This window comes from Carcharodon carcharias, chromosome 7 (assembly GCF_017639515.1).
Source record: "Carcharodon carcharias isolate sCarCar2 chromosome 7, sCarCar2.pri, whole genome shotgun sequence".
Taxonomy (NCBI): Eukaryota; Metazoa; Chordata; class Chondrichthyes; order Lamniformes; family Lamnidae; genus Carcharodon; species Carcharodon carcharias.
This window is the reverse complement of record NC_054473.1, coordinates 176395167-176409543: the sequence shown is the minus strand read 5'-3', so window position 1 is coordinate 176409543 and position 14377 is coordinate 176395167. Positions and strand designations below refer to the sequence as shown.

Below are 14377 nucleotides of genomic sequence, written 5' to 3'. Positions count from 1 at the left end.
GCAGGCCAGGAGCCCCAGCGGCAGACAGATAAAACATGAAACCTCATCCATGGGCGGGATGAGATTTCATGCAGGGTTTTAAAATTTTTAATTAGTTAATTATGAGCATGTCCCACCTCATGTGACATTGTCACATGAGGGGGACATGTTAGGGAAATTTCTTTTTTCAGTTTTTAATATTTTTAAAACTGTAAGCGATCGCCCTGAGGCAGCACTTAGCCTCAGGGAGATGTGCGCTCTTTCGTGCACATGCGAGAAAGAGCGCACTCTCACTTTTGGGGGACTCCCCCCCACCCGCACAGGAAGCGTATAGCACTTCCCACCAGACGTCATGCTGGGCGGGCCTTAATTGGCCCGCCCACATAAAATGGCGGAAGGGCCTGCTTCTCCGGCGAGGATCGGCTCCCCGCCCGCCGGAGATTGGGTCGGACCTGCCTGCCCACCAGGCAAAAAATTCTACCCTTTAAGTGAGGATTTAATGTATGAGCATGTATTAAAATACCATATTCCAGTTCAACTTGCAAAGAGTGTACCTCTTGCTGAGCTGAAAAAGTCTTGGATTACACAAGTTTAGTTCGATTGAGCGACCGTTGTTCATGTTGGATTAAAACAGATCAAGTTGGCTGTTGTTCCCAAAAAACTGCATTAATTATAAGTATACATAAAGAATATTTTTAGGTGGAGTTTAGCTCCAGTGCAAGTTATTTTATTTGTTTTGCTTTTGTATTCGTACCTATGTCTAATAATTATGTGGCCTCTAGAACGTTAAGTCTTCTCTTTTGGTCTTTTAGATTGAAAACACAAATACAGTAATATGTGAAGAGCTGAGAATATTGGAAAAAGAAAAGCTGTTGCTTCACAAAAATGAAAAGGAAGTTTCAAAAGATGAATTATCACATGTGACTCTCAGGAACCTCACTGTGGTCTGAATCAGGTTACATGCTCACACCTTAGAAGTTAGGAGGAAGCTCTTGCAGCGAAGGAGAGGGGGTGCAGGAAGAAGATAATTTTTTTCATAAAATGTCCAAAGGTTTTCACGGCATCTTTTAGTCTGTAGGAAAGGTTTTGAAAATAGGAAAGAACCAGCTTTTGTTAAGCATATTTGGGTTTAATTTGATCCAGATTTACTCCAGCCAATCAAACCAATAAGAGAAGTGAGTCAAGGTCAACAGGAAGAGTGAAAACTTGGCTCAACTCAAAGTTTTGTTTTCGTAAATCTGTTTTGCCAGGAATTTGAACTAGAGCTGCTTACATCTTCTGTCCTCAGAGAGCTGCTAAAATGTGCTCCTGTAAATTTTCAGTGCTCTGTGCTTCATACATGATACTGATAACTGAGTAAAATTACAAACCAGTAATCTAATCAAGCAGATCAAATTTCATCATAAACTACAACACTAGAGCCAAGCGTTTTGTGACAGTAATCTGAATTTTGAGATTAGATTATAGCTTGGAAATTGTCCCCATGGTTTGCGTAGTTAACAACACAGTGGAGCCTGCACTACCTGCAAGGCGGAGGGGGTGGTTGATGCCTAGCGGATAACAAGAAACTGGCAGAAAATCAAGGAAGCCCAACTAGCCAAAGCACAGGAAAGTAAAACATAAATCAACTGCATAGCCCAAAGAAGATTGACTTCAGTTTGTTATTTATGTCAGTCATGAGGTCAGTCATGCTAACAGGCCACTGCAATGAGGCAACATCTCACACAAGCCTCTGTCCCACAACTCTAGGGGATGATTATGTGGTGGGGGGGGGGGGCTTTATTAAAAATTGAAGTCGTCCTCATTTGTTTTGTACAGGTTCTGTGGAGCATGAACAACATTGTAGACCTGTTGGGGCTGAATGGCCTGTTTCTGTGCTGTAAATTCTGTTACTGAAGTTGGCCCAAGAATGAAAACCTGGGGTAGAATTTTCAGGTCGGCAAGCAGAGGTGGGGCCCGCTCGCCGACGTGTAAAGTGACGCATGGTGATGTCAGGCGGGCGTCCTGTCACCGCATGTCATTTAGATTTTCAGTCGGCTGCGCGCTCGCCGAATTGTCAAAGGCCTATTAGGGCCTGTTAAAAACTAATTGAAATAATTAAATGAGTTGCCCATCTAACCTTAAGGTTGGTTGGGAGGCGAATAGCCCAGGCGGCCTTCGCATTTTTTATGGGACCTCATCCACGGGCGGGATGAGATATCATGAAGTGTTTAAAAATTCAAGAAATTTTTTTTTTTAAAAATTCACTGACATGTCCCAGCTCATGTGACACTGTCACATGAGGGGACATGTTTTAAAAGTTTTTAATTTCTTTATTTAGGTGTTTAAAACTTAAACAAATCTCCCTCGGCGCTTCTGGGTGAGCGTCACGCTGGACGGGCCTTAATTAGCCCATCCATGTAAAATGGCGCCGTTCGGGTTCACACCCACCCCCACCCCCAACGGGGAGAAATTTCTGCCCTCCTAGTCACTAGCATAAATGTGTAAACCATACATTTCTGTAATCAGCTTCTTCTGTGAAAACATGAAAATATTCATAACAGATTGCAAAAGACAACTTTTTAAAAGTAGACCACTTAGCCATCAAAAAGCTATTTTGTCAAACAGTTGGGTACAACCATGGATGTAGGTTGAGGCCAGATGTTGAAACTAATCCAAAATTTGGTTGATTCAAATGGATCAAGCCAAAACCAAGTATTGCCACTGGTTGTCTTCCATGAGATCAGATATTTGATTTATATCTTGAAATGTGGAATTTATGGTTTATTGGGACTGGAAACTTGGAGCTGGGACAATGATTCATGATGCCAGCAATGGTGGCTTTATGATTCTGGCACCAGGAACAAAGGACCTAGGGGTGAATCAGGTCAAACTGAATGGGAGCCAGTTTCTTCATCCCACAGCTACTCTGCTCAGCATCATGAAAACATAGCGTTAGTATTCATGCTATGTCAGTTCCAGTACCCATTTCAAGTTGCCTTAGTCAATATAGGGCATGAAGCTAAAAAGGGGCATTGAGTAGTCAGTTTTCCTGCTGGGTGAATTGGGAAGGCAGTGGGGAAGGTCTGGTTGTAGTCCATCTCTTGAGCTTCTGTTGAAGGAAGATGTGGGAAGTCACAAGGTCTGGAGGAGAAAATGAAAAGTTAAAATACTAAAAGATACTAATGACAGCCAGCCAGCAAAAGCAGTGGTGAGCCGACCACCCAACAAGATTTTTAGTTTTTTTTAAAGAAATGTTTAAACTTTGAGGGATGGGGGGGGAATCAACAATACTAATTGGAACTTCAAGCAGACAATAGTGAACTGCACAATGTACACAGTTACTCATAAAACAGTAACAGAAATGCAGGTGGCTATGTTTGGAAAAATACACACTAGAAAATATGTTTAATATATATTTTTTAAAACCTACTCCAAAATCCTGTTAAACGCATCATACAAAAGTACCCTGACATTCATTAGAAAACAAATGGACTCTTTCCCCTTGACAAAATCCACTGTATGGAAGTGTCTAGGTTATTTTAGTCTGATTTGCACTCACCCTCACAAATTATATTGCTTAAAAATATAAAAACCCGAAGATGTTTGCTTAACATCCCCAAGGTTGCCTCTCACCCAGCTTGTCTGTCAGTGCTGGGACACTCAAAAGAATTAGGAGAAGGCCTCAAGCCCCTCCAGCCTGCCATTCAATAAGAAAAGTGCTGACCTGATTGTGGCTTCAACTCCAGTTTCCTGCCTGCCCCCCTAACATTTGACTCCCTTGTAGGTTAAAAATCTAACTAAAGCCTTGAATATATTCAATGGTCCAGCCTGCACTGATCTCTGGGGAAGGGAATTTCAAAGATTAACAACCCTATGAAAGAATAAATTCCTCCTCATTTCCAGTTTAAATGGGAGGCCCCCTGTTTTGAAACTGTGTCCCCTAGTTCTAGATTTCCCCACGAGTGGAGATATCCCCTCAGCAACTACTGAACAGCAACAGATCCAGAGCCTAAGGTAAGCAAGGAGTCCAAATTGCCACTCCCAGAACCATTCTGAAGCGCTGAAGGCTCGCAACAGGTTCAACATTGGGACAATTAGAAAAAGAAATTTGCCAGATACAGAACAGCTTAAGGTTTGCATAAGAAGGAACAGAAGGATCAAGTTGGTACTTTACTTAACACAGTTGGAGCCATAGCAAGACATTGCAAGACAGGGCATCGATGAGACTTCAAGCTCGTATAAGGCATTCGATTCGAAAGTCAGTATTCAAATAAATTTGATCATTGGGGAGGCAAAAACCAGGTGAGGCCATGGATTCATTTATAAATGACCTGTACAGACTTGCGGAGAATTGCGACTATGGGATCCTCAGAGATAAATTAATACGCAATTGTATAGTGGTTGAGGTCTTAGATGAAACCCTGTCAAATCTTTTGCAAATAAGGGAAGATTTAACTCTCTTAAAGTCAGTACAAATAATGCGGCAGACCAAGTTTAGGAAGCTAAACAGAACGGCTGCTCATGGGGAAAGTGATGTCCCTTGGAGAAAAGTAAGTGAAACCATTCAAGATATCGGACAAAAAAGAGAAACCCCAATGAAGCAAAAGCCCTCAAAAATGAGGGAAAAGCATGCTATCCGCCATCTTGTGATGTTCTCAGTGTGCAGTTTCCCTACACAAGCAGGAAGAATACCCAGCAGGGGAGCTGAGTGCCATAACTGTGGGAAGTTAGGACATTTTAAAATAGTCTGCAGATCCAAAACTCCTAAAGCTCATAGGAAGAAAGAGATAACAACTAAACCAAGTAAAATCCAAGAAGTGGAAGAGCCACAGAAAGAACAAATAACACTCTTCGGAGAAGTTTAACGAAACAGAAAATAATTAAAGGAGCATCAAATTAGAAATTGATCATCACCACACAGAATTCAAGTTAGATACTGAGAAAGGTGTCTGTGTATTTTCTGATGAAATGAAATGACTTAGAAATATCAAATTACAACCATCCTCCAGGCAATTGCAAGATCCAGGAGGGACTACATGAAAAGTAATAGGCCAGCATTTGGCAAGATAAAGATACAAGGATAAAGAAATTATGGAACCTCTGTGATAAAGAACCAAAAGTCACGATTACTGAACAGAAAAGCGTGCTTGCAGTTCAGCCTGATTTACAAGGGTGATGAAATTGCAGGTGAGCAGTCTATTATGTATTCAAGAATGAATTCCCATACTTATTTTCAGATTTAGGAAAGCTGAAAACAGAATATTACATAACCCTAAGGGCAGATGCTAAGCCTATATATCTCTTCACAGTGAGGAAGGTCCCTTATCCACTCTTACACAAAGTCATGAGTGATATGGAACAGATATTACACCAAGGGATCATCTGTCCAGTAACCATACTGATGGTGTTCTGGAATGGTCACAGTACCAAAGTCTAATGGTTCAATTAGAATGGGCTTGACTCAGTTTAACAAGTCAGTTGAGTGCAAGATCCACCCGTTAGCATCAGTGGATGAAAGTCTCACCAAATTAGCAAAAAATATCCTCTTCACAAAATTAGATGTCAACAGCAGCTTTCAACAGTTGCCTCTGGACAAAGAATCCAGATTGCTAACTATTTTTATCACCCTATTTGGTTGTTATTGTTTTAACAGGTTACCATTCAGAATTGCTTCAAACACTGAGATAATCCAGAGAACAGTATCTCAGACCCTAGAAAGCATGGAAGGAGTAATGTGTCATATGGACGACATTCTTGTACATGGTTGCTCAAAGGAAGAACATAACTGCCATGTAGGAACAGTCCTCAAAGTCCTATAAGAAGCAGGTTTGACATTAAACAACAAATGTGAATTTGCAAAGCAATGGTAACACTCCTACAGCACATTATGCAAGCTTCTGGAATTATGGCTGACCCGCAGAAAACCAAGGTCATTACAGAGTTTCCACAACCGAGAAACATCACAGAATTACAAAGATTACTTGGTATGGTCAATCAAGAAGGCAAGTTCCTAGCAAACCTGACAGAAATCCACGAGCCATTAAGACAGCTATTGGGACAATGTCAACAGTGATGCTGGAACATGGATCAGCAAAATGCTTTTGACAAGATCAAAAACCTCCTAAATTCACCAGAGATTCTAGTGCACTATGATCCAGAGTGACCAACAATTAAAGCATCACTTACAGGCTTGGGGGCAGTGCTGTTTCAAGTTCAAAAAATAGACAAAAACCACCAGTTTATTATACCGCAAGATCTTTCATGGATACAGAGAAGAGGTGTGCAACCATTGAGAAAGAAGCATTTGCAGCCATGTGGGCCTGCAAGGAGTTCTCTGATCATGTCATGGGATTAAGATTTAAAATTTAAAATTGAATCTGACCACAAATCTTTGATTGCCCTTCTTAACGTAAAGGAAATTGCAAAAATGCCACCTTAAATTCAATATTTTAGACTGAGCCTTATGAGATATGATTCATTTACTGAGTATGTTCAAAGGAAGTACTAGACGACAGCAGGTGCATTGTCAAGAATACCAGTGGAAGCTGTCAAGAATGAAGGTTTAAATTTTATTGAGGAAGTGGAAGCATATACTTTGTTTATTACCAAGCATTTAACAGCCAACAAGAAATTACATGAAATTAAGCAAGCACACCAGCAGGATGATGAGTGCATCAAAATAAGAGTATTGCCAGAATGGATGGCTGTATTAAACTCCTAACAGCCCAATATTTCATCAGTACTTTGAACAGAGAATATATCTTACAATCAATGAAGATTATTTAGTTTTTAACGACAGACTAGTCATCCCTAAAACACTTTGACTTGATATTCTTTAGAAAACCCATAAAGGTCATTTGGGAATAGCAAAACGCACTGCAAGAGCCCAACAGTCAGTTTGGTGGCAAGGCATTGGTCACTCCATTGAAGAGTGCATCACAAATCACCTTACATGTGCAGTGGATAGTGAACCACTTGCACCATCTACCTTTCCTATGGGGCCATGGAAGAGCCTAGGGCTGGACTTATTCAAGTTCAAAGGCAAAGTTTTCATCATCTTCCTTGATTACTACACCAGATGGTTTGAAGTGAGTAGACTGCATAGTACCAGGGGGAGGCTGTCATTATATCACTAAGAAGAACCTTTGTGACACATGGCATACTGGACATTGTGATGTCAGGCAACAGTCCTCAGTTTGCTAATGAGCTATTCCATAACTTTGCACGGTAAAATGATTTCATGCTTGTGACTAGTTCACCTCGATATCTTCAGTCGAATAGAGAAGCAGGAAGAGGAGTTCGACCAATCAAGGAATCGACAAAAAAGGGCAAAGATATTAACTTAGCCCTTTTTAACCACAGAACCTCACCAGTAAAAAAGTTTCTCACCATCAGAACTAATGATGAGAAGATGCTTGCGAACAGAACTCCAGCTGTACAACAAACACCACAACCTAATATTACTTCAGATGATTGTGAGAAAGTTAAGAAGCATGGCAGCAATAATGACACAGTCAAGCTCGTACTTTCAACTTGAAGCACAGAGCATGAGACTTTAAAGTGCACAGCCTGGGGAGAGAGTGTGGATATGAGATTAACAGAAAGAAGGCATTGTAATGGAAAGTGCTCCATAGCTGAGATCTTATAAAATTGAGACGGGCCAGAAGGAACTAAAGAGCCTTGATTCATTGGGAAGGAAACCAATGGAATCTCGGATGCATTATTTATATCCGGATGAAGACAAGGAACCAGGAACAACCACTCAGTGGAGGACACTCGTATGAACAATGAGAGAGTGCAGTTCGAAATGAAATCGGGACTAGATCAGAGAGATTGGTCAAGGCATCACAGAGACTAACCCTGTGAAGTCTGAGGCTTTGTGTAGGAGTATGTATATAGTTGGGATAAAGACTTTGGGGGAGATGTAGAGTAAAGAGTTAACATCAGGAGAACCTGATACTAATGTAACTGCTGATGTATCTATGATGCAATGTCACACAACTAAGAAACTGAGATCTGGTGGAAAACAGAAATACAACCTCCTGTAGAGTACAGAGATGTATATAGATCCATAAATAAACAGGAATGGATTCTATGAATAACAGTCTACGGCAGCATTCTTAGGATAACAGGCAAACCTAAAGAAATCCCAACCAGACCCTAAATCCAAGACAAAATATTTTATGTTTCAATAAGATCAGCTCTCATTCTTTTAAACTCCAGTGAGTATAGGCCCAACCTAATCAATCTTATAAGACAACTCCTTCACCCCAGGAATCAACCTCATGCACCTTCTTTGAACTGCCTCAATGCAAGTATATACCTCCTTAAATAATCGGTTTGTCAATTCAGTGATTCATGGGTAGTCCTATCAAAGTAGCAAAATCATTACAGAGGGGAGGAAAAACAGGAAGAGAAGAGAAAATTAAAGCTGGGTGTTCCTTCCCTCCTCCAATACAGAGTTGCTTTGGTTGCTGTCATGCAGAAAGGCACAATCAAATCACCCCAGTCTCATTCTGAAGAGATCCGTGAAACAGCAAGTGACTCTTGGGTGGAGAGTAAGGGTTGTGTTTGGGGGTGGCTGCTGAAAAAGTATAAAATAAAAACATCTATTTAAAAATAAAGATTAAGACTAGATCCACAATAAACCACACTCAAGATCAAAAGAGAAAGGAAACTGCTGGCATTCTGAAACAAAAATGGAAAATACTGAGAACACACAGCAGGTTTGTCAGCGCATGAAGAGAGATAAGGCAGGTTCACCTTTCAGGAAGCCACTCTGTCAGAAAGTAGCATTGTTCTCCTTGGACAATTTTTTTGAACCGACAGCTGCAAATGTGGCAGATTTTACCAAATTTTAACTACAGTATATTTGGAAGAAATCAGAATAAACAAGGTTTGATCATAGTCAAATGAGTTCCCCACACATAGCTGGCCCCCCAAAATGCTGAGGTTGCAAACTCTTGCATGTCCACCGAAACCACCGTGAAATTGTAAAGGCTGCTTGGTTCAATGGGACAGGCAGCAGTCAGTCTAAAGAGGCAGCCAACAAAAATGATCCTTGATGACAGGCGGGAGCTGTATACGGATTGCCTGAGAACAAAGCAGGCAAGTGCCAAACTCTACAAATACACATCACCCTTAGAGAAATTAAAGACTAAAAGACCCAACTTAACCCTTAAGCATATTAATAAAGACACAACCAGCTGATTGCTTCTTTCACCACCCACTCCTTTCCTCTGTAAGCTGCTTTTCATAGTTTTGACCCACGGAACCTAATAGGCCTCCGCGGTATGGTTCGAGGTGGAATGAAAACACGTTAAAAGGCATTGAGGCAAGTCATTATTTGCGTTTGTACTGCTAATCAGCTGAAGGATGTGAAGATCTGGACAGTAAGTGGGCCACCTTGTTTTAACTGCAACCGTCTTCATTTAAAGCAGTCGCTGACAACACTACCTCTGCTCCAATAACTGTGACTTCACTAATTCAAAACATCTCATTAATTCAGAGCTCATTTCATCACGCAGTACAAAGGCAGCTCAGAAATTTCTATGGGATTTGGAGACAGGATTTCACATGTGACCCCTCCTTCCTGGGCACATAGAGGCATTGGAATTATGATGAGCTGCAACACAAGGCAGAAAAATTAAACTTTGCCTTATATACTGAAATGATTCCATAAACTCCTGTCAAACCAATTACCTGCAAGGCTATAAATAACTCAGTTGCAAGCATGCAAACCTACAGAAGCAGTCCCAGCAGTTGTTACCATGTCTGCATTTTACAGTCCAAAGCAGTCACCGGGGAGTATCGAATCCGCCTCCACAAATCTCACAATGACTCGCTCAAAAACAGAGCAGGAACAAGATTTAGGGTTATCTGTTTTATTGGTCCTATCTGGCTGTACAAAGCCGACACAAACAATTTAACCTTTTTTTTTAAACTCGCTCTTTAAACCCTATTTTTTGAAGTTTATTTTGGAATAATAAACAGTCTTTCTTTTAATTTTCTGAGAATTTATCCCCAGGAAAGCAAACGTGTTCAAGTCTTAAGACAATCAAATCTGTTAACTGCCACCACATCCATCTCCTCAGGTGACCTTTACAGTAAAAAAAAAATGCTCAGAGCTCTTTTATTTCCCTCTTCTTAAATCTGGCAAAACCTAGGGCTGCAAAGACTCGATTACTTGGCTATTCATGTACGGATAAGCTCTGACACATTCCTAAACAAATATTTCAGATTTTTGTCCATAGAAATATGTAGTTTTCAGAAAAATAATTTTACTTAAAGACTTTCACTTAATGATGGTTGCGCTTGTCTTAATGCTACATTATTAACCAAAATCATTTCTGCATTGGTTCCATGGCAAACTGCGCATGCAACATCAATGGAAATGTAGTTTTTGTGAGGCACTGAAGCAAAAGTTCAGTAATCGCTATTTGTTAAAAGTGTCTGTTAAAACTGCTCATTTAATTGAACAAATCCTTATGTAACACATGTGTAATATTGAACAAGTTGTTCTTCCAATAAAATAGATCTATGTTTGATTTTCAGAGCCTTCAGGATTTACAAAGGCATCAGGAGCTGGGAAAAAAAAAACCCACACGTTTGGCAATATGTGGAAAACTGCCATATGTATATATTAAAAGGGCCTTAAACAGCCTTGTTCACTGCAACTTTATAAACATTTAATACTTTTGTATAGGTCCTGTGGTCCAGTATTGCTTCAATGATTATACTGCATCAAAATGGTTAATCCACTTTAATTCTAAGTACAAAACCTTAATTATCAGTGTTCACTAAATATACCTCGATGCTAATGTGCCATATTGACATAAACAAAGGGTACACATGAAATTTGAGCAGGTTCCTCAAGGGAAACACAAGTAATTTTTAACATGCAAATAGGCTGTGCCCTAATTTAAATTGATTTTTTTATTTTTAAAAAAGCGCAACACAGTACTGCTTGAGTTGAACAGTAGTTCATTGAACCTGGCCCCAATAAACAGCAATTAAAACCTCTTTGGAAATTTCTGACTTCAGGAGAAAGGGGGAAGGTGAAGTATGTCAGACACAGACTTTATTCCATTATGTAAGGACTATAATATTGTGTGCAAAGAGAATTTTGATTTTCTAATGCATTGAAAATTTAGGTTTATGGGAATGAAATAAACCTGCTTGATTTAGAAGTATATTATGAAACAATTACAGTATATGATTGTTCTATTAGGAAAGAAATTCTTAAACAACAGGGTGCAGTATAGAGTGCTACAGTGAGTCTTGACATTTTGGAGTAATCTTGAGGTGAGTAGCGGGTAAAATTCCTGTACCCAATTCATTTCCCTCACAGTAGCATGGCCACAAGCTGCTATCTCACTGACCTGGATGCCATTGCTCACAGACCTACATTTGCTCCCAGTCAAGCACCACCTCAATTTTAAAATTCTCAAATATGTTTTCAAACCCCTCCAGGCCACACTCCACCCTATCTTTTTAACCTCCTCCAGCCCTGTTCCTAGACATGTGTGCTCTAATTCTGGTCTCTTGTGCATCCCTGATTTCAATTGCTCCACCACTGGTGGCCGTGCCTTCAGATGTCTAGGCCCTAAGCTCTGAAATTCCCTTCCCGTCCTCTCCACTTCTCTTCCTTCCTTTAAGATGCTCCTTAAAACTTACCTTTTTGATGAAACATTTGGCCATCTGTCCTAATGTAATCCCGTGTCTCAATGTCAAATGTTACTTTATAAATGTTTATAAACTACATAAATGTTTCTTTTCTTCTCCGCCGATGCTGCCAGACCTGCTGAGTTTTTCCAGGTAATTCTGTTTTTGTGTTACTTTATAACAATCTGTGGAGTGCCTTGGGACATTTTATAACATTAAAAGTGCTATATAAATAGTTGCTAATATTGGGTGGGCACTGAATATTGAGAGTAATTCTCGCCTTCTGGCTTTCTTTTCATAAGGGTATTTGAGAATACAAATGCAAATTTACAGCACAGAAACAGGTCATTTGGCCCAACAATTCCATGTCGGTGTTTAAGCACCACCTAAGCCTCCTCCCATCCCTCTACATATCTTACTCTGTCAGTGTAATCTTCTATTCCTTTCTATCCCATGTGTTACTCTAGCTTCCCCTTAATTTCATCCATACTTTTCATCTCAGTTACTCCTTGTGGTAGCAAATTCCACATTTGAATCACGAGTTCCATTTTGCCATGCACCAAAAACAGATAGTGCAACTCTGTTTGAAATATGGCACCATATTAAGAGTATGGCTTCACAGGGTGGCACAAATCAGGTTTTACAACCAATTTTGATGATTATGTGGGGATTAAAAAAAAGTTTGCATTGGAGGCCATTAGTACATTTTAAAAGTCACATACGTTAATTGAGGGCCATATCGGCATTCTGACACCCGAGATTTTATCAACAAGGGTTTCAACAGAGAATTACTGCTGCGTTTTTCGTTAATCTCTTACTTCTAAAGAGGGAAGTTGCAAACGTTCAGGCACTTGTTAAGAAACATATATTCTCCATGGAATTTTTGTTGCTGTTTTTTCTCTCCTGCCAAATAATTCAAGATGGTGTTCTTGCCTTTCAATTGCAGAGTAAAGTAATTCCACTACTGTGCCTAATTTCGAAAGTCAGTAATAAAAAGAAAATAGCAATATCTTTAGGAAGTTCTGAGAACTTTTCATGGCACTCAATAGCATGACTGAAAAAAACACATTGGGTGCGACTTTTTTTGGAATTTACTGTGGGGGTACAACTCTGATTTAAGTTCCTCGTACCTATGCAAAAATAACTATATCCTGTTAAATTCTCTCACTCACTGGATTACACATCAGTGAATGTTGTTTCTTAAGTTTTGAAGTCCAGGGTTCATTTCAGTGCAGCTTAGGGGACTGTGCTATATGTATCAAACAAGTACTTAATAAAACCAAAGGAAGCAAAATGAGACGTTTCCAGAAATTTACCATATTAAATCATACCATGTCTGATGTGATATACTGAACTGCACTGAGGTATTGAACTACAGTAAAGCTGCCTGGTTCCCACATAAGAGCCAAAGTCTTTGCAAAATAGTTGTTAATCGCTTCCTATTTCTACAATTGCATCCTTGTATGCTGCAAAAAAAATACTCGACAGGGCTGCCAACATGGCTGGAGGATCATTTACCTTGTGCTACTTTGACTGGAAATAATTACGTGCTTAGTCTAATGGCTGCACTGATGAAAGCCCTGATATCCACAGTGTTAAATTTCAGAAGTTAAAACAGGAGGCACTCAAGAAGCAATGTTGCTTGAACCTGACATCACTACATATTGTGCTGGCCCAGATGGCGTACAGGGTTAGGATGCAGGGGTGAACATGTGCATCCCATGAAAAGTTCCCAATCTTGGCCACGTAGTCAGCGCCCAGCAGGAGGTTCTGTAAAAACATTGTGGGAAGGCGAGCTAGCTGTGATGCTTCTTAGCAGGAGCAATACCTACAATTAATCACCTGTCCATCCTCAGCCAGGGCAAATGACGGGTTGGAGGGAGGGAATGCACTATAAAAACCATAAAAACCAAGCAACCATGAAATAATTAAAGATCACTTCATTCTTCAGAAGGGAAGAGAACAAATTACTCGTCCCTGCTGTTTGGTCTAAGAATTCTGTCTACATCGCCAAAAAATTCACTTGGTTTACCTGAGATTGAGACTTGGGGCTTAACTTATCAACAATCTCATTAACTCATCACAACATTCTTTCATTTTTCCTGAGCAGCATTGCTTAGTGAGCTTTTTAAATATAAACACAGTCTGTGTTTCCATTAGTGACACTCACTTTAAGTCAAGTGTTATTTCAGCAAATTGCAAGCACTGGAGCATATTTAATTTATTTTGAACATACAAGCAATATTCATGGAATGCTTCCTAAACTGATAAACCAAGTTCAAGTCTTACTTGTACTTCTTCCAATTTAGCATACTGTATTCACTGGTCATGATGTGGTCTCCTCTACATCGGGGAGACCAAACCCAAATGGGTGACCGCTTTGTGGAACACCTCTGTTCAATCCACAAGAATGACCCTGAGCTTCCTGTCACCCGTTATTTTAAGTCTCTACTTTGCTTCCATTGACCTCGCTGTCCTTGGCCTATTGCTGTTCCAGTGAAGCTCAACACAAGCTCAGGAACAGAATCTCATCTTTCGAATGGACACTTTAAGCCTCCTCGGCTCAACAATTTTAGATCCTAACCTCTGTTTCATTTTCTTTTTTTGTGTGGTTCATTTACTTTTCTCTTGCTTCTTTCTTTATTCCTTTACTTCATGCTCAGATGACTGCTTTCCGGCCATTCACACCTCCTCTAAACACATCTTTTGGTTCCTTACTTGTCCAATGATCAATCCCTTTGGCTTTACACCA

The 14377-nt window shown here is 40.1% G+C and overlaps 1 protein-coding gene across 7 annotated transcripts in view; it reads right to left on the bottom strand.

Annotated features, from left to right (window-relative positions):
• The window catches only part of wwox (WW domain containing oxidoreductase), a 974426-nt gene that overhangs the window by 376973 nt on the left and 583076 nt on the right, over nucleotides 1-14377 (bottom strand). Inside the window, exon 9 of one of the 7 annotated variants that reach the window (XM_041192393.1) lies at nucleotides 3079-3102. The exons of the other annotated variants lie outside the window; for them this stretch is intronic. Coding sequence (XP_041048327.1) covers nucleotides 3094-3102 — 9 coding nt within the window. The 3' untranslated portion in view covers nucleotides 3079-3093. Of the gene's footprint in view, nucleotides 1-3078; nucleotides 3103-14377 lie in introns of those variants that run through there. 7 annotated transcript variants of the gene reach the window in all.